Source organism: Alosa pseudoharengus, unplaced genomic scaffold (genome assembly GCF_046254945.1).
Source record: "Alosa pseudoharengus isolate Yale_2024_CS ecotype anadromous, Long Island Sound unplaced genomic scaffold, YU_APseudo_1.1 YU_APseudo_1.1_scf_19, whole genome shotgun sequence".
Lineage (NCBI taxonomy): Eukaryota > Metazoa > Chordata > Actinopteri > Clupeiformes > Clupeidae > Alosa > Alosa pseudoharengus.
Window position 1 is genome coordinate 36,845,632 of NW_027468657.1, and position 19,989 is coordinate 36,865,620.

A 19,989-nucleotide genomic window follows, 5' to 3' on the forward strand; every position below is an offset into this window, starting at 1 on the left:
CAAATAGGCGGCGCTTCGTTTCCAGTGATCACATGACAGTGAATTCAACTAGAGGCTGAACCAGAAAATGTTAAACGGGCTCTGGCTGAACTCTGAGGCTTCTTAGTAGGATTGCTATGTTAATTCGAGAAGCAATTGCATAGCTTATTTTTTTTATTTCAAGTGACCATATAGGTGTTTGTATTTCCACGTTTAGAGGTGGGAAGTGATGGCATCAGGATATGGGAAAGCGGGGTGTGCGATGGGCGATAATGTCACCTTTCTAGGCAGTGGAGTACTCCCGGAGGTTGAGATCATGTCAAAATATCTGAAAGAACTTGATAAGGAACGGTTTCGCTACATACTTAAAGGTTGGTTGGTTTTTAACGTAGCCTATGGGAAATATAATGTAACGTCACGTTAGCCGTTGTCATAGTCTATGACCGATTTTCGGCCTGTAACGTTGACTTTAGGCTGTTGGATGTTGAATATTTGGTTGTCCAATTAACTTAGCTTATGTTATCGCAATGAGATCGATACTGAGAAAATAGCCTATTTAATTACAACTTAAAACGCAGTTGTCACAGTTTTGCTACGATTTCTGCACGTTCAGGTGTGAGTTCAAGGCCGACAAAAAAGTATTTCAGGGAAACAGTGGTGCGCTGAACACTTGTTCACAAGCGCAGCTGGCCTTAGCTAACGTTAAAGTGGAAATGAAGCAGTCAAATAAAACAGATGTATAGCACTAGTTAAATATTTAAATATACCATAAATACAAATAAAGTGAGAAATATGACCCAGCTAACAATTTATGGTTCCCAGAACGTTCTGGGAACCATAGTTTTTGGTTCCCAAACGTTCCCCGAAGGTTAGTTTTTGAGTAAGTTTTGGTTCCCATGGAAAGTTTGCTGAATGTTCCGGGAACGTTAGTTCTTGGTTATATAAATATAACATAAACTGTTCCCTAAACGTTGCAGCATTTAGGGAACCTTCCCCTAACATTGCAACCTTTGCATACCAATTTTATTATTAGCCTACTTTAAACTACTTCAAACTGCATGAGCAGGAATGCATTATTTTATATTTGCAGGAATTAATCAACAGGCAAAATTGATGGGATTTATAACTTTAATATAAAATAATCAAAATACAAACAAATATAAAAGGTCTAAAAATATATATAAACATCAGACTCCATGTTACCCAAGTATACTAACACAAGGAATTTAACTTTGGTAGGTGCTCTATACATTCAACAAATAGACAGACATACTGTAGAATAGAGACAACAATATACATTGTGGCAGATACCAACACAATATACAAAACACTATACAAATAAGACATAATACCAATATAAGTACACATGGAGTGTGATGTAGAGTGCAAAGTAATAGTGCAAATGTAGTGTGCAAGACACATATTGGAATGATAAAGTATGTAATGTGCAGGTAAACGGTCAAAGTGGGGATGACCCCACTTATCTGCAGTTCAGGAGAGTGACGGCAGTGGGAAAAGAGTTGTTCTTGTTCTCTGCCAGAGGGGAGGAAGTTAAAGAGTGTGTGAGGATATGTGGAGTCTTTGGTGATGGTCTCTGCCCGCTTAGGTACCAGAAGTCCTGGAGGGAGGGCATTTTGTTCCTCCTCTCCTGCAGCTCAGTGACTGTCGAGCAGGACGACAGCAATATGTCATCGACTGGAGCAGAGGGAGGTGACTGGGAGCTCCTTAAGAGCATGAGCAGCTCATCCATCTTCTCCTGAAATGCGTCCATTCGCTGTGCCATGCGGTAATGGTTGTCCTTATTGCTATGGAAAAATGGATGGTGTTAGTTTTAGTTGTTAAATACATTATATACCTGCATATGTGAACAAATTAAGTCTTCTTACCTCTTATTTCCGTCTCCATGGCCAAGCCACCTCCCTCTGTGTGATGAGTCACTTGTGCTGTTTACAACAAAAAAAAAGTTAGTTACTCTCAAGTTCCTTGTCATGAAATTGTATTTACTTGGAAATGGAAAATTCAAAGACACTGTACCTTCAACTGGGTCCCAAGATGAAGTGGCAGGCGTTATAATAGACCCATCCAGCTCTGGGCAATGAGCTGGTTGCCTGTGTGGTGTTGACTCATCTAAAAATAAAGTAAATATGAATATTGGTCAGTTCATTTATGGTAGGTTTCTTGCACATGACATTTGCAAAAGATAAACCTATGCTGTTACATTAAACAATCGCTAAAAAGAAAAACTCACATGCAGGTGGTGGAGGCAGTGACATCTGCTGACCTAATAAAAGGCAGGAAGAGACAAATACATTAGAACAGTAACATGATATGCACCAGGTTAATAAACATGAATGTCAGTAGTTCCATGGTAGGAAATATGACTCAACTGGTTTTCTTAAATACATGTATAAATGAACTTACAGACAGGGCTTCCAGGCACACGCACCATCCTGGAATGCTTTCTAGCTTGCGGAACGGATTAATCTGAAATAAAAGACCATACAATCTGCACTGATTGCAAAAAGAATATTTGAATTGTGCAAATAATGTAGTCTGTATTTAAGAGGTCTTACCATCACGTGACCATGCACTGCCTTTTGTGGACGCTCACATCTTCTTCCGCCTCAATGCTAGAAGTGTCCATCAGCCGCTGACATTTTTCCATAGCTTTGGTGTATGAATCTACGTTAAGAGAACAAAGTTTTTGTGAGCCAGTAGTAGAACAAAGCAGTATTTCCATACAGAGAAAACTATTATTGATAGTATTGCAGCAATCAGTCACCTGTACACAACCAGATTTTCTTGACTGGATATTTGGCCCAGCTTTTGACTTGATTTTTGTATTGTAGCCCAGAGCATTTCTAATGGGGAGACACAGCATCCATAGAAATGCATGGGCTTAGTTTGTAAAGCCAGTATGGCAGCTGTGTATAGCCTACTACACACATTCCGCCCCTTACTGTATGCTTCCCAACAGACCTCTAAAGTTCGCCTACAAAAAGGAACCAAAACTGCCATCTTTGCCTATAAGGAGATCAGGGTGTTAATTTAACCTAACTACCTATGACAAGTTACATTGCAAGTTAGGTCTGGGGTAGCAAAAATCTAAGTTGCTGTCTTAACGTAGGCCTATTGAAGATCACAGTTAGCCTACCACTCGAAGGCAGAGGACAAACGTGTGTTGAGCAAAATGTCTGCATTTCAGACTTCTTCGTCCCCGGGAGAGTGCAATAATTCTCTCCCCATGTTATTTTCCCATAGCAAAAATTGTAAGATAGGCTACCGGATCTTAGCTTTTTGAAGGCAAAATTCAGAGGTCTATTCACTTGAATCGTCTATCCGATCAACTGTGTTACAAGATGGCCGCCGACAGTGTATACATTATCTATAGCCATCTCTATGGCTCTAGTGTAGCCTATATATGCAGGACTGTTCAGTAGGTTATACCCACTTAAAAAGCATCACCATCTCAGTATACCCACTTAAAATAGACTAGGATACATTTGGGGTTGATCACAGTATAGCCTACCCACTACAGCTAACTACTAGCCTACATCACAGTAGCCTAGATCCAGCTACATACAGTATATCCACTAGCCTACTAGACTACACCACTGCTGCCGAGTGACTTGCCTAAAAGGACTGACTGTACACTAAAACGAATTAAAAGAAACGGTAGCCTAGTGCTATTATTTGTAACATCAACGCGAGGAGGTTAACACGATGACACAAAACATACAATGCGGCAAAACATAACACGTTGAGAACTGCAGCAAACAAAGACGAACGAGCAATGTGCTCTGGTAAATTACAAACTTGGCAGAATCGGAATTTAACAAAGCCCTACAAGTGAAAGGACTTAAAGGACAATTCCGGCGCAAAATGAACCTAGGGGTTAATAACATGTGTACCGAGTTCGACCGTTCGCTGGGATTTGTTTTCATGCTGGTCGAATGTGACCAGTTTTATTGCAAACCGCTTATTAGCGTTTAACGCTAGCCTTCGGGGCACACGTACAGTAGAAAGAAATCGCTATTTCTATACCACTAACAAGGCTCAAAATAGCACCACACTTACACAGTAGCATAATGAGGGTCTCTACATGTAAACCGAAGCATTGAGAACTTTGTAAGTGTACAGGCAGTTTATTAAAAAGAAACACATTACCGTTCACGTCTGGTTCACATATACAGGCAGGCGATGTGAACTAAAATCAAACGTAATTTGCTCAATATAGGCCTATCAGAAATAATAGCTCCGATGTAACATAACTTGTATAGTGTACTTACTTAGTGGATGTCCATCTGGTCCCTCTGGTATGGATCGCCGCCGCCTGTGTGGCATTGACTACAACAGTGTTTTTCAACCACTGTGCCGGGGCACACTAGTGTGCCGTGAGAGATCATCAGGTGTGCCGCAGAAAATTACCCAAATGTCACTCACTGGTCCAGAAAAGCAACTGTTGCATCAAAGAATTTATAACCACAAGCGCCCATTGATTGTATGATTGCACTATTTGTGGTATGCAGGCATACATACAGTCGGCAACTAGTCATAATCGTGGTTACCGCCCCCAGTTGCCGTGGTTACCGTGGCTGAAAAGCCCCCGAGGGGGAAAACATTTGTTTCGATTGCATGTAATCTAATGGAGGAGTACAGAAAGCACCTATAAAAATATTAAATCTTTTAGCAAACATCACTAAACGGCACAAACACGTTTCAACTGAGAGTTATCTGTGTGTCAAGGAGGTTAAGGGTAACATTAAGTTCCCTCATTTTGCTAATTCCAGTTAAACGGCCAGAACTGTCTCGAGTGTACTCATTGTAGAACTGCTTTCAATGGCCGGACTGTGTAGCTCAGTTTAGCAAGCTAACCCTTTTGCCTTAACATCACATACTCGTAAGTTGCATCTGAATTTATTCTCACATTAATGCACATTCCCTACAATGGCCGTGGGAATAGTTTTAACAAGTAATGTGTACCAGTTGGTTATGTTACACTGACAGTATAAAGTTAGCCAGTTAGCAACCTAATGATGCTACCATTAAATATAGCTTCCAGAGAAATTTGTCGTCAACATTGGGCAATCGAGGGTGAATTAAGTTGTTAGCATACACTGGGCAGTTAAGTAAACACAATTCCTTCAAATTATTGTGTTCAGAAACAAGCAGAACTCCACCTGAATGTAAAACGAATGTATAAAGTCTAACTGTTAGCTAGTTCGCCCATTGACTTCCATTGTGTGAGGTTAGCATGCTTTCCCCCTCGTGGGGGGCGGTAACCTTTCCGAACGTCTTAACCGACTGTATCTATTGTACAACGGGGGCCCCATATCCAGTATTCACAGAATCATCACTATCCAGTTCATAACAACAATTAAATTAGATATAGTCATCTACAAATGAAACAGAGGGCGCTTGTTTTATTGAGCAGGTCTTGCATAGAAGCCATAATAAGGCCATATCTGTGTATTATTTGAAATTTTAGGCTATGGTATGTTTATTTTTTCTTCACACAGGATGTTAGTGTTCCCTTAACGTTTTGTGTTAGTGGGGGACCCGTTATTCAGAATAAAGCACAGTTGCGTTAATAATGTTTTCAAAAAAACGCGTCTCAGTTGGCAGCCTATGGCTCTGAGATCTGTACACAAAAACAATTGGTGCTACTAATCAAAACCAAAATAAATTGCGTTCCAACCAATCACCGATGAGATGCACATTTAGGAGAGTTTCAATTGCATGGGAGGGAGTAGCGAGCTATGTCTCTGTTTTGTTTGAACCTCAACCCCTAGTTGAAGCCCCAGATGTATGTTGCGCTGCAGAATGCCTTCTAGAGATTTCATTGTTCCCTGCAAAGATTTCAAGCCACAAATACATAGTTCTTGTCTGCACCCCCCCCCCCCCCCCAATGTTTCACAGCTGTGGTTAATGCAATCGAAGGAAATGACTGTTCTGAAGCATTGAAGGCTACTGTTGAAAGTGGCATTGTTACAGAAGAGAAATTAAGTCACATCATTGCAGGAATGTTTGGTCTGCTGAAAGAAGCTTTACGTCTACCTAAGTCATCGTTAAAGCACGAGGTAATCAAGATAAATCAATCATACACTTAGTGATAGTGGTCTGATGGACAATCACCCTCATCTTTATTGTCTTATGCAATATGTCTTTTCTTTAAAGGTGTTCCAAGAGGACTTGCGGGCACTTAGGTATACATTTTTTTCCAATTTGTGAAGATATCTAGGTCTGAAATTCATTTGATCAATGTTTAAATTATTATCTTCTTATTTGCAGGATATCAGAGGAGTGTATAGCAGACTTTTCTAGTGTTGTGTTTGGAAACCGGTAAGGTACTTTCAGGCTTCAGAGATCTCTATTTCCTTCTATGTATTGAAGTTAAAAGGTGGTACACTGTTATGACAAGGGAAGGGACCACTGTTATGATCAAGGTAAATAACAACAAAATTGATGCAAAATCGAGTAAATAATAATAATAATTGTAATAATAAAAATAATAATATTCATAAAGGAAATATCAGTCACATTTACATTTATTAATTTACCAGACGCTACCGGACGCTTTTATCCAAAGTGACTTACACCAAGAGAATAGCATTCAAGATACAGTGCAGAGGAGACCTTCGGTAGATTAGTATAGGAACGTCACCTATTACCTACCTCTTACGTGTTTGTGTCACATATTCATTTCTATACAAACCAAGACGGCGGATTCCTAAAGAAACGCAAGCACCCACACCATAAGTATCTAAATTAGCTATGTACCAAAAGTTACATTTTACCGTGACTCGAAGAGCTGTAAAAACAGTGTACAAATCTGCTTGGAGCTCCAGTAGAATTTTGATTTGCGACGAGAATTCTTGGTCTAACCGTTGATGTGCCGTGAGAAAGGTTGGAAATCAGCGACCCACCAGGCCAGCACTAACCTCCGGGTGTGGTAAACAAAATCAGATATTTCAGGCAGTAAAAGCCCCGGTAAGAACCAAACCAGATTTTGTTCAAATCTATACACCTATGGCTACTGAAAAATATAAGGTTCATTTATCAAATATTATTTTGAAGTATTAAAAGACATCGTTGTTTTAGAATTTTCAAACAAAATGGTTGGTAATTGGTTCGTTTACTTGGATAGTAATTAGTACTGCATCTGTCAATACTAGGGCTGTCAATCGATTAAAAAAAATTATCTAATTAATTACATACTCTGTGATTAATTCATCTAAATGAATCGCATATATGATTTTCGCTGTGAAAGTATTTTAGTGACATTAAAGTTCAAAAACTCTTTTATTATTATTTTAATAATGGCCATAATAAACTATGATATGACCTAATATGCTGAGGAAATAAATTCAAAAGTGCTTCGGGAAGAAGTTTTTTTTATCACATACATTGCAGAGGACTTTATTTTAATCAACACTTTATTTTTATCAACACCATCAAGCCGTTTTTGAAAAGTAAATGTTCCAATCAATGATCTAGGCAGCACATTTTCTTCTCTCTCCTTCATTTTACAGACTACAAGGGCTCGGGGTCAAAGTTCATACAGAATCGATTAATCGGCGTTATTTTTTTTAATCAGTTATTTTTTCTCAAATTAATTAATCGAAATGAATCAGTTAATTTGACAGCCCTATTGAAAATGTATCAGAATCTCAGAAATAAACATTACATTAAACACGTTATGCAGTCAGCTTTAAGACGTCTGCAGGCGGCTACATGAAGTCGAATCCCCCTATTGGCCTGCACATGTGTGCACATAGTGTGTAATGTCGTGATGTGTAATGTGATGAACCATCTTATGACATTGATTCAAGGTTTTCAAAACAAAACTTCAAAACTTATCATCAAAAGATGAAGCAAACCCAACCTTTTTGCGTTTGTGTTGGGGAGCGCAATGTTCCAACATTCCATTTGTTTACTATGTGAGAGTAGGGGAGAACTGGCACAATCGTAACACTTTCTATTCTCTCCGTTCAAACTCCATTTACACAAAGAAGTTAGACTTGAAAACTGTGGAATTTGGCCAGAAAGGAGTCATACATGTTTAAGTACTCCATGAAAGTTTTATGTTCTAGTTTGTTAAGAATTTAACTTAACCACTAAAATCGTGATAGCCTTGTTGATAAACTGCTTATTTCTTTCATGTCTGAAGCATTTGGCCCAGTAATCTTTGAAGTTACTTCGGCTGTCTAAAGTTTAATTGGCTGTGATGGTGGCACAAAATTCATAATCCATAACTCGTTATCAAGGGGGCTGTATATCAATTGATTATCAATGTATCAATAAAGGCCCCCATCCAAATTCCTGCAGGAAACACTGCAACGCCTGCAGCCGGAGCTAAAAAATATTTGGAAAATATTTCTGACTCTCACAAGTCAGTCAAGATAGGGTTCCCAAACCAGAAATACTTAGCCATGAGGTTTACTTTTGTTAAAGAAATTAAAAACGTTTGCTGGAGGAGGGGTTATAAACTTGTTTACAGTACAGTGTTTATGAGAACCAGCAGCTTGTTGGCAAGTGGTTGAAATTGTAGTTGTCTGTCCCTGACTTACTACTACATGTACTATGGTAAGGAGAATTCCTGCGATTATTCACATAGATCTACTTTTGGTATGAAAAAAACAAAAACAGCACTCAGACTACTTAGCTCGAGTTGCTTCAGCCACCAGCTAGATCTGCAGGCAGCCATAGTACTACACTGCAAAAAATGAATTCTAACCAAGTGTTATTGATCTTATATTAAGATTAAAAAATCTATTTGGTATTGTTTTTAGTATGAAAAGACTTACCTAGCACCCTCTCAAAAGATAATTTTGACTTAATTTATGAAGACTTATTTTAAGGAGTCTTATCAAGACAAATTTACTCAACGCACTGGCAGACAAATTTGCTTGTTTTTAGGACAAATTTGCTTAACTCACTGGCAGACAAATTTGCTTGTTTTTAGGACAAATTTGCTTAACGCACTGGCAGACAAATTTGCTTGTTTTTAGGACAAATTTGCTTAACGCACTGGCAGACAAATTTGCTTGTTTTCAAGATGAGATGTCTTAAAATAAGTCAATTTTTTTTAATTAAGTCAAATGATTTCACAAGAAAGCACTAGGTAAGTTTCTTTATACTGAAAACAATACCAACTAGTTTTTCTTATCTTGATATAAGATTAATAACACTTGGTTAGATTTTGTTAGATAAGCAGTTTTTGCAGTGTACACTCTAGGGGCATGAACATGGGGGCTCAGGAACATGCCCCCAGAGTGTAGCACTGTAGCTGCCTGGCAGCTGTTAGCTGCAGCAACTCCAGCTAGGTAGAACCGAATGTTTCAGAACCGTTTTTTTTACAGACAGTAGTCTGTGACCTTGAGAAACAGACATCTATGTGAAAAATCACCAGAATTATTTAATTCATACATCTTGACTGTTTGACAACTTATGTTATTTGTTTTTAGACGAATGGTTCTGGAATCTATAGGCACTCATCAGGTTACACAGTTACCCAGCATCAAGGAATTCACATGGAGAGTAGATGTTGCCATTTCTACAAGGTATAGCCCAATGTTTCTAACATAACTACATAAGATGTTTGTGTATAGTCATCTAAAATGTTTAACTTTCAACATGAACATGTGCAAATCATGCCGTATATTTTCCTTCTCTAATTTCAATAGCCAGAGGCTTTGATTTAAGGTTTTTGTTACAAGTGCTTTTAAGTACTATAATAAACTGTCTGTTTCCTTCTATAAAGCTCTATTTCCCGGGCTCTTCAACCTTCAATACTTGGGCAGATTAAGCTCTCAGATGAAACAAGACATTGCTTTGAGGTAAACTTTGGTTCCAAATTTTTCTGCAGGTATCACTAGCTGGCTAAGTTACTTTATCCATCCCCAAAGGAGTATTGTTATATTCTCTATGCATTTATTCATATAATCTATGCATATATTCTCTTTGCATTGTCTCTCAGAATATGATTTCCCTCTCACTGTGCAGAAGGGACTAAGGACCAATCCCATTTCTCATTCTTACCCCTTCCCCTTCCCTTACCCCTTGTCCCTCGAAACAGAGAGACAATACATCGGGATGAGAATATTTCCCTTGGTAATGGTGGATCGGTTGACATTATGAAAGTGTTTGCTAGGGTGTTGCTAGGTTAATTGAAATGGTTGCTAGGATAAGAGATGAATGGATTGATGTAGATAGAAGGAGAGATTGATCTCATGTGAAGTTGCCACCCCGTGTAAAGAATAAAAGTATGTTGATACATTGTGCATCATTTGTGCACGTTTGCGCAGGAATAAAAAAATGCTTAAACAGTCTTAAAGAAATGAAACCTTATACATTTTACACCTGGTGCATCATGGCGCCAAGCGCAACACAAGTCTTGGTTCTCATCTAACACCCAATGCAGTGATGATTCTTCCGCCAAGCACTCAAGTTCACAAGTTGTTAAGGATGTAAAGGTTACCTGTGTAATGGTAAACCACTGTGAAATTTGCAAAGATAACAATTACCATTTTCAATTAGCAATTCATTTATTTTTAATTTTATATAATTATTTGATGGATAAGGCTATTACATTTGTGTCACAGGCTGCAGATAGCCTACCGGTAGTTTCAATTGTAGATAGGCCTATACTCTTTAAAGTTAATAGCAGTTTCCTCACATTCCTTCTTGTTTCGGATTTAACAACAGTGCATTAGATTAGGCTATAATTTAAATGTACATTTAAACACTATTTTCTTCTTTCCATCTCGCAAACTTTAGCCTAGGCCTACTATAGGCTACAGTATGGCACATTATCATTTATCTTTCGGCTATTTCGCAAAAGTCTTTTGTTCTGATAACAACATAAACACAACACCAACAAATAGGCTACAATATAACGACTTGAGTTATTTGCTGTTTAAATCGGAATTGTCCACGGTGTTATGGGTCCATTTATCTGCAACGCGACATGGCTACAACAACATCTATCTTAAGAAATACAGGAGCATATGCTGAAGAGTGATGACTGCGTAGCATGCCAGAATATCCCCAAACTCCCAGATGTACATTAAAATTGATCTTTTCGGTAGGCTAGTCATTTCCAACTTCACAAGCTGATGGTGCTAAAATGCAACACAACCATGTTCAAAGCAGGATGAGGACAACCTGAGGTTGTGTGTGTGAACAAAACTGAGCTAGAATTGAACAGCTTTGAACATATTTAACATTGTTTCATGAGTGTAATTGAGATTGCAGAATTGTGGGAAAACTGAGGAGTCAGTGCATCACCAAACCCTATAATAGTAGTGGGCCAGACCTAGTAGGCGCTATCTATCCAACCACCTAGATATGGCACTGTAGAATGGTTATAGAAAAGTTTGAGAACCTGTGGCCTAAAACATCGACGTTTTGGGCAATATTGGTGGTTGCATGTTAGATCTGAAGTGGATTGGGTCGCGATAGTCTTGTCATTTTTAAAAAGTGGGTCCCCAGAAAAAAAGTTGGGCAAACACTGCTGTAAGCTACAGAATGATACTAAAGATCACCTCGTTAAAGTCATACAGTAGACTAGGCTAAATCAGAGCCTACTTTTTTGTATCAAACTGGGGCCAGAGGTGATGGCCTTTGGTGAACAGTTTAGGCCTAAATGTGACCCTGCAAGGCGAAACCAGTCGTTTTGGTCAAATTTACAAAATTAAGTTAATGTGCTCACATGAACGGCCATTGACTAAGCTTTCCAACAATATGTATATCGAGGGTATTGCAAAAAGTATCGCTAAGATAACCGCATCCAAAGTTGCCATGGTTCTCCTGTCACGATACGCCAGAAGAGGAAAAAAATCACCTTTTTAAGTAAATTGTCACATGCGATAGTGTGAGGACACAGCTATTACTAGCCTTACGGTATCATGACTTTGAAGCGGACGTCAGCCATTCCATGCACCAACAGGGCATTGTAGAGTTGCCAATATCTAGTCTGACAGGAATTTAAGTGTGCTAAGGTTAGATTGGAAATGACTCTTACTCAGTCCAAGGACCCAGTGATGAGGAGAGTTGCACCCACAGTTAATGCAGGGAGGAAGTGGAACCCAGAACAGGCAAGCAAGCTCAATCAGCATTGAGGCATAGGGATATAATGGGCCATGTGCAGCATGGGCGGGGGGGTCTAGGGGTGGACGTAAGTAAAGGCTTCTGCAGGAGAAACGAGGGCAGTGGGTGAACTGGGAAGGCGTGGAAAAAAGACGGATTAGATGGAAAGATCTACGGGGTATGGAAGCTGGTAGGATCAGATTTATGTTAGGTGCTACATATGATTTGCTCCCATCTCCCAAGAACTTAAGTCAATGGTTTGGTGAGGATGATAAATGCACACTTTGTTTGTGGTGTGGGCAGCCTCCACCATATCCTATCAGGGTGCAAGGTAAGTCTCACCCAGGGGCGGTATACGTGGCGTCATAACCAGGTATTGAAATGTGTGGCAGCGGCAATTGAGGATAAAAGGAGAGAAGTCAATTCATTAGCAGCTAGTAAAGGGGTTAGGCAAATTAACTTTGTACGTCGGGGATAAACCTCATTCCGTGACAGCCAGGTGTAAAGCCGGCCAGTTGGAAAATGGAGCGGGCTGGGAAACGAAGGTTGGCTTTGAAGGATGCTTACATGGGGATGTCAAAGTTTTTCTATTTTCGCATTGATGTGAATTAAAGTGTAGACCCCAAGTTTAAACGGTAGATATTTCAGAACTATTAACGTGGACAGCTCCCCTTAAGAGCATCTTAAGAGCAGTGCACGAGCGTTCACGCTACGAGCATGTTCGGGAAACAGTCTAGTCAGGGGGCCAAAACTGATATTAAAACTCTGTCGGACACTTTTTGGTACAAGCATACAACCTATCCAGTATTAACATTTAACCCCTTAACATGTGTTCTAGCCAGGTTGTCAGCTTAGAAAATGTTTTTTTGTCCATTTTAACACCATATTCTTATAAGTGGTAAAAGCGGATTTTTTCCCCCAAAGTGCTTTCATTTTCTTCCATGTTACCTACTGTAATTTTGGGCAAATGTGCAATATAATCCAATTTATGTGCAAGCATGATCATTAGGGTGGTTGTCAAGCTGATTTTTTTTTTGTGTGTATGACTTTAAGCAATTTCAGGCCAATTTGTTGGTTTCCTGCTCAACATGACATACCAACACTAAATGTTGAATATCTCCACAACCACAAGGACCATATACATAGAAATGGTATCACAACACTCATGGGCTGTCTGCAGAAGTGTCAGAATGAACATGTATTGTACAGTGTAAGAGAACAGAACTAGAACATGAAAAAAACAATCTTCACCTAAAGAGAACCAGTTTTCAAAGTGAATATCAGCTTGGAAACATGACATAGTATCCCAAAACCTCTATCAATCAGTACCCCTATCTATGGGAATGCCAAGTTTAAGTCAAGCCAAGTTTAAAGCTTATAGGGAGAGACAGTGCAATGCTGCACAAGTTGTAATTCTTTAATGTCAAGGCAGCAATGTAGAACTGTAGATGGTAGTCTATGGTGCTATTTGACTTCATTAATGTACCAGGTTGTAACACAAATTATATTTAATTGACATATCACTATAGTTATTAATTCCATCCTAACATAACTGCTCTCTCACTTCTTTAGGGTAAGGGGTTAGTAACTAGTTAGTAGTAATAACTAGTCTTGCTGATCCTAGCACTTACCTGACTAGAACTGACTCTCGATTGTTTAAAAAACAGCACTCACTGATGCACTTATTCTTATTGTACTATTATTGTACTTTTTAAAATGGTCCTATAAGTGTTGAGAGAATTGCTTTATAAAGCTTAAACTGTTAACCATGTTGTTAGTTGCTTTGTTTAAAAATGCGTCAGCCAAATGTAATGTAATGTAATAACTAATAGTTGTATGGCAAAGGTATGTTTTTCCCCTTCCAAGCAGTGACACTCAGGAAGGCAGCCAACAGAAGGCACCCAGGGACCATGTCCATGTGCTCAATCTGAGTCCTAGTCAGGGACACAAAAGAAGAGTTTACCGTTTGGAGAATGAATACCTTCCTGATACAAAACATGCATGCATGCATCCAAGGGCATAATATAAATCTAATCTACAAAACAAGAAAAACAATATCATGCCAAATAATCTGAAACAATGTAGTTGCATGTAATGTGGCAAAACTCAATAATAATGATGCGAGTACCTGAGTATTCTTGCACTGAGCTGCACAGGCACATCCACATGTACCACTACAAAATATTCCACTTTTTTGACATCTACCACTTCGGCCATGCCTACTGGTCGATAAACTACAAACTGTATGATCCAAAAACGACCAGCACTTCAATCCATGATGTTCACTGTGCCCTGTTTTGGAAAGTGAAAGCCAATTTGGATACTTTACCACCAACTCAGGATGCCTTGTCTCTGCACCTAATGAGGGCCCACTATCAAACAAAGGTTTGGAAACAGTCACAAGTGACCCATCCACAGTTGCCCTTACCAACCAGTTGTGGTTGGCACATGAAGGATGGAATGCTTGTCCCCCAGCTTTTAACCAAAGAACCTGTACAGGCCAGGTGCTTGGAGCTGACGATATGTGGAGGAAAGTGGAAGTCAGTGCAGTACCAGGCAATGTCAAAAAAGTGGAATATTTTGTAGTGGTACATGTGGATGTGCCTGTGCAGCTCGGTGCAAGAATACTCAGGTACTCACATCATTATTATTGAGTTTTGCCACATTATATGCAACTATATAGCCTGACGAGCCAGACCCACATTAAAATGTAGGGTCTGGGTACTCACCATTCGCAGTGCTCAGTCCGAGGGGCGGGATAATTGGTTGACTTTCAAATTCCCTCTGCACGCAATAGGACAGCGCTAGCACGCGTCCCATGCGTTTTCCCACCAGCGGAGCTAGTTGGCTAGTTCAAATTTTTGCCAACTTAAAAAAAGCTTAACTCGTGTCAAGCTGTTCGCCAACAGCAAGATCCATCTTCTAGCTAGGGTGCGTCTAGATTTCTAGGCTAGCAACTCTATTGTTTCAGATTATTTGGCATGATATTGTTTTTCCTGTTTTGTAGATTAGATTTATATTATGCCCTTGGATGCATGCATGCATGTTTTGTATTGGGAAGGTATTCATTATCAAAACAGTAAACTCTTCTTTTGTGTCCCTGACCAGGACTCAGACTGAGCACATGGACATGGTCCCTGGGTGCCTTCTGTTGGCTGCCTACCTGAGAGTCACTGCTTGGATGGGGAAAAACATACCTTTGCCATACGACTATTATATAGTTATTACTACTAACTAGTTACTTACCCCTAACCCTAAAGAAGTGAGAGAGCAGTAATGTTAGGATGGAATTAATAACTATAGTGATATTTTAATTAAATATAATTTGTCTTACAACCTGGTACACAAGGATTAAAGTTCTCCGTCATAGGACGGATTTCCGTCAATTTGATTTTAGAAATGTCATATTTGAGATCGATGCAGATCCGATGAGAAAAAAAATGAGGGGGGGGGACTATCACCTTTGCTTTTCCAAAGAACACGTATGGAGGACTATAACGGTCTAAAAGTTGGATTATAGTGACACATTAGATACAGCTGATGAGGTTGGCCAATCCGTTTAACTTTTTTGGATATGATATTGTGAGCTCTATGTGCGAATTCGGAGAAGAAGCGTAGGCTGTGTTCTTTCCGTGCATCAATGTAGACAATTTCTTACTATTGCGAACTCTTGTCAGGGGAGGTCATTCATTTTGGGTGTCACCTATGACTTGAACAGATAGCCTTCTGTGCCACCCGATGTAGGCTACTATTATTGTTACAGTTTTTAATCAATGCAACTAACATTATGTGTAAAGCGACGCAATGTAAACCGTAGCCTATGCAATTTATTATCCCGTCTGTTATGACATGTACAACAATGTTTTTCACAATTTGCGATGGAAGGTTTTGACTGAGCGTGTTAGCATAAAAAAAATATATCACTGTCATCATCGCGAACTGTTTAAGGGGGTCAGTCTGTTTGTGAAGCACAGACAGCCTTGTAGCCTATTTTGCTTAGGCCTCACTTTTAACGACAGTAGGATGTGAGTGTACGTTGACAAAAAATAACCATACAATTAAAATAGTCAACTTAAAACTTTGCTATAAAATATTAATAATTTATAGCACAAAACCATAACCAGTAGGCCTACCAGAACCTCGCATATTAGCGTCATGATTTGTGTGCGTCTATTTGGCAAGGCCACTAGCTGTCATGGATGCATTGTTGCTAAAGGAAGGCAGGTGTCAAAAGTTTAAAAATAAATGGAGATGGGCAGCTGTTGGAAACGGGGGAGAACTAACAAGCCATGGTGTAAAGAAATGAAAGTGCCAGGGGTTTGCTTTTGTGCGGTTCGCTGCAAGAAAATTGTTTATGGATGCAATAGGAAAACGTTTTAGCACGTCACCAATCAGAAGACCGCCATAAGGTTAACGTTCGTGCACTTCAGGACATCTTCCCTACCTGGTGCAACTAACCACCACGACAGAGGTAGGCTACGTTTATCTATGGCTGACCGTTTTTACGTTTAGAAAGTAGGCTACGCATGTTCTTTCATAGCGCAACACGACCTGTCCCTCACCATCGCAACCTCTTGTCAACCTTATACAATCGCAGATTGTCGTTATCAAATGCGCAGACCTCCTGCATGAGCACACACAGTATTGCTGCTCATTGGAAAACTGAGTTGTCTGTAAAACTCAAAATTACCATGTTTTCATTAAATGCGGATGAGGCAACAAATGGAAATATGAAAAATATCTAGAATGTTCTGATTCGTTACTTTGATGAGGAAATGGGAAGTCTTGCAAACTTGATTTTATAGATTTTACTTGGTGTTGAATTGCATATTAACAAGAAAAAAATCTCCCCTGTAAACACTTTTGGCCTGAAGTAATTAAATAAGAGTGTGTTAAAGCCTTTCTACAATATTGCTGCAGTAGAAAAGAACAGCAATGGCTAATCAGCAATGGTCAGGGATGGTACTAAAATATATTTTTTTTCATCAGGAAAGCTCAATCTCAATCAAGAACACTCTCAATTCGCCTTATTCACATGGCGGCCATTGGCAGCTAAAACGAGGCTACAGGGTACACAACCCATAGGATTGTTATGTTCTATGCATTCACCTGTAGGTGGCATTAATTGTACCCTGTAGCCTCGTTTTGGTTTAAACAATGGCCGCTGTGTGAATAAGGCGAATACTCCCTTTACTTTGCTGTTTGCATCTTTTTGTACATTAAAAACCAATAGGTTTTCTCTATAGGTAGATAAGAACAACGTATGACTTATGGCCTGAAAAAAGTTCAGTCAAACAATTTTTTTTTCACTTTAATCCCTGGGTACATTAAAGGGGTGGTTCAGGATTTTGGACATAAGACCTCATTTCCATGTAAGCAAGTGTGATATTTATCAGTGGAGACCGTTTTCAACACGTTTCATCCAGTCCTTCTAATTGCAGAGTTCGCAGGTGCTAGGCTAGCGCAAGTCAACGGTATGTGCTAGCCTGCCACTAAAGACAGTCTTACCCACTCCTTACCCACTCGTTTTCTGAGGTGACGATGCTAGCACATTAGCGGAGGTGGAACTATCCTAATATTAATTATCTACAAGTCTCCTCCAAGTGACAATCATATTATACACAATGCTGGCTTACATTAGAATAAACATCCTTGTCTATCTTACTAACATTGAGTTGACTGTGTGGCTTACCGTGCTTACACAGTTGCGTTCCGTCACCACATGCCAGTGGGTGTTCCCGACAGTCAGGGGTGTGTAGCCTACTATGCAAATGCCTTGAAGTAGGCCTAATAACCGTGATTTAATTAGCTGGTGCCTTCGGTTGCTCTCCGTCGGTGCAGCAAAAGTTGAACTTTTCGACGGGAGCGACGGGAGTAACGCGACGCAACGGACCCACAATTCAGTTAAGCAACGGATGACGTAAGCCCATGTAAAGTGAACGAGATGTGTCTCCAGCACTGCACTGCATGAAACTGTTGTAAGCACTGTTAATCCACAGATGTGGTGGAGTACTGTTTAGTTATGGTTTGCTAAGGAGAAACCCTTTGCTGTCGACATTAAACTCGAAATTTCCAGAATAAAGTTGAAATATCATGTCAACTTTAATCTCGACGTGTTGACATTAAACTCTTTTTCTTTTTTTAAAATAAAGTTGACATATCGACTTTAATCTTGACATTTCATCTTGACATGTCCATCAAAACTAGTTGAGAGAAACTGGAGAGAGAGCGACCGCTCCGAAGTAGCTGCCACTAAATCCCCCATTCCACAAACCACACCTTGCATATATCAGAAACCAAACTAACATTACCCTATCAAGTGTTTTTGTTTTACATCATTTTATGACCTGTTTTTTTTCTTTTCCAGATTCCTGTTTCGAAGTTCCAAGAATTACGCTATAATGTTGCACTCATTCTAAAGGAGATGAATGACCTAGAAAGAAAAAACATTCTCAAGATTCAAGACTGAAACATTACTTTTTCAACAATTCAATTGCCTGCTATGCCATGTCATTGTCCTGAAAACCAGCCTGGATAAAAAAAATGTGTGTAACCAGCAAAATATTACATGACAGATGTATATAACAGACAAAAAATATTTGACAAACACTTCAGAAATCCACTGTATGATCATGTGCTGTTTTAATTTTTGCAAATACAATAAACATATTAAATCGATTGTATTGTAACTTTATGTCCTGTAATAAGAAACATTATATATTAGGATAAACAATTGTCTGTCATGGAATGTGGAGGAAATGTGGGTGGGGAAGATTACAGCTGTGAGGTCCATGTGCAGTGTTTCCTCTACGTTTATTTCAGCATGGCGGCCCGCCACGGTTTAATTAATACCCCCACGTGATAGCAATAAAATGTATGGTTAAAATGGATAATAATTTAACTTCAAGACTACTTTTAGTTAGCCATGTAACCCATCTTGGTTTTAAACAAAGACACTATCCCCTCCCCCAATGGAATGCTAATGTGCTGGTTTAAGGCCTATCACTTACACAAGACAAAGGATGCTTCCTTGATATAATGTATCCATGTATCATGAAATGTAAATGTATTCATGTCTGGTATCATTTTGATAGTCTCATTACAAGGATTGTAATGATGTGATTGTGAGAATGTTTGGAACATTCTATAAGTGATATTTCTGATATATAAGATATCTCTCCTCATGCTATTCTGACAAGAATTCATAGGTGTGAAGTGGGTGTGAGTAGGTGTGTCTGATACCAACTGTAGAACCAATCAAGTGGGCTTGTTCTTGGCGCCACTTTGTTCTTTGTTTAAACCATTTAAAAGTAACTAAACTGCAATGTTTGTGAGATCAGATTTTCTAGACTTGGACTAAGGATGTAGCGGAAGAGAGGATAAGTTGGCTACAGGCCAACCTAGGCCTCAGGCCTGGGCTAGGCCTACATAGACCATAGACCTTTTTTGTACTCTCTCTCAGCTTGTAACATAATAAACCTGATTCCTGAGTTTTTCCTGAAGTTCGCCAGTCTAAGATCAATATTAAGTAATTATTCACCTACAATTACTTTCATGGAGGTTCCAACCGCAGAGATAATATACTTTTGTCGCTGATTCTAAGATGCCGCAGTTTTTTTTTTTTTTTTTTCCTCATCGCTCTGGTGACAGCTCTCAGGTAAGGACGCTTTTTATCTGCTTTTCTGCTTTGGTGCTGAATGAAGGTGTATCTGTAAATCCGGGCGGTTCCTACTAACCACAGTTTGGAATGGGCGGTAAGATATCGGAAAAGGCATTCTAAGTGAGTAGACATTTTGGCAAAACCGTAACTTAATAGTGGACACAAAATTGTGCTTCCCCGATTTTGGCAATATTTTGGCAAAACCGTAATTTAATAGTGGACATAAATTTGTGCTTCCCCGATTTTGGCAAAACGTCGCA

General features: G+C 39.3%; 1 protein-coding gene across 1 annotated transcript; it reads left to right on the plus strand.

The window, feature by feature from the left end:
- The first annotated feature begins 46 nt into the window (after window positions 1–46).
- commd5 (COMM domain containing 5) lies at window positions 47–18,747 on the plus strand. Its single transcript, XM_076292665.1, has 7 exons — window positions 47–350; window positions 5,899–6,059; window positions 6,157–6,185; window positions 6,271–6,321; window positions 9,447–9,542; window positions 9,743–9,818; window positions 18,437–18,747. Exons 1-7 carry the CDS (start codon window positions 209–211, stop codon window positions 18,536–18,538), a joined length of 657 nt encoding a protein of 218 aa, XP_076148780.1. The 5' UTR covers window positions 47–208; the 3' UTR covers window positions 18,539–18,747.
- The last annotated feature ends 1,242 nt before the right edge of the window (window positions 18,748–19,989 follow it).

Excerpts from the sequence above, each read along its gene's own strand:
- commd5 (XM_076292665.1), top strand. The coding sequence starts at position 209 with ATGGCATCAGGATATGGGAAAGCGGGGTGTGCGATGGGCGATAATGTC. Across the intron at positions 6,186-6,270 it reads GAGGACTTGCGGGCACTTAG|GATATCAGAGGAGTGTATAG; the intron begins GTATACATTTTT and ends TCTTATTTGCAG. Across the intron at positions 6,322-9,446 it reads AGTGTTGTGTTTGGAAACCG|ACGAATGGTTCTGGAATCTA; the intron begins GTAAGGTACTTT and ends ATTTGTTTTTAG.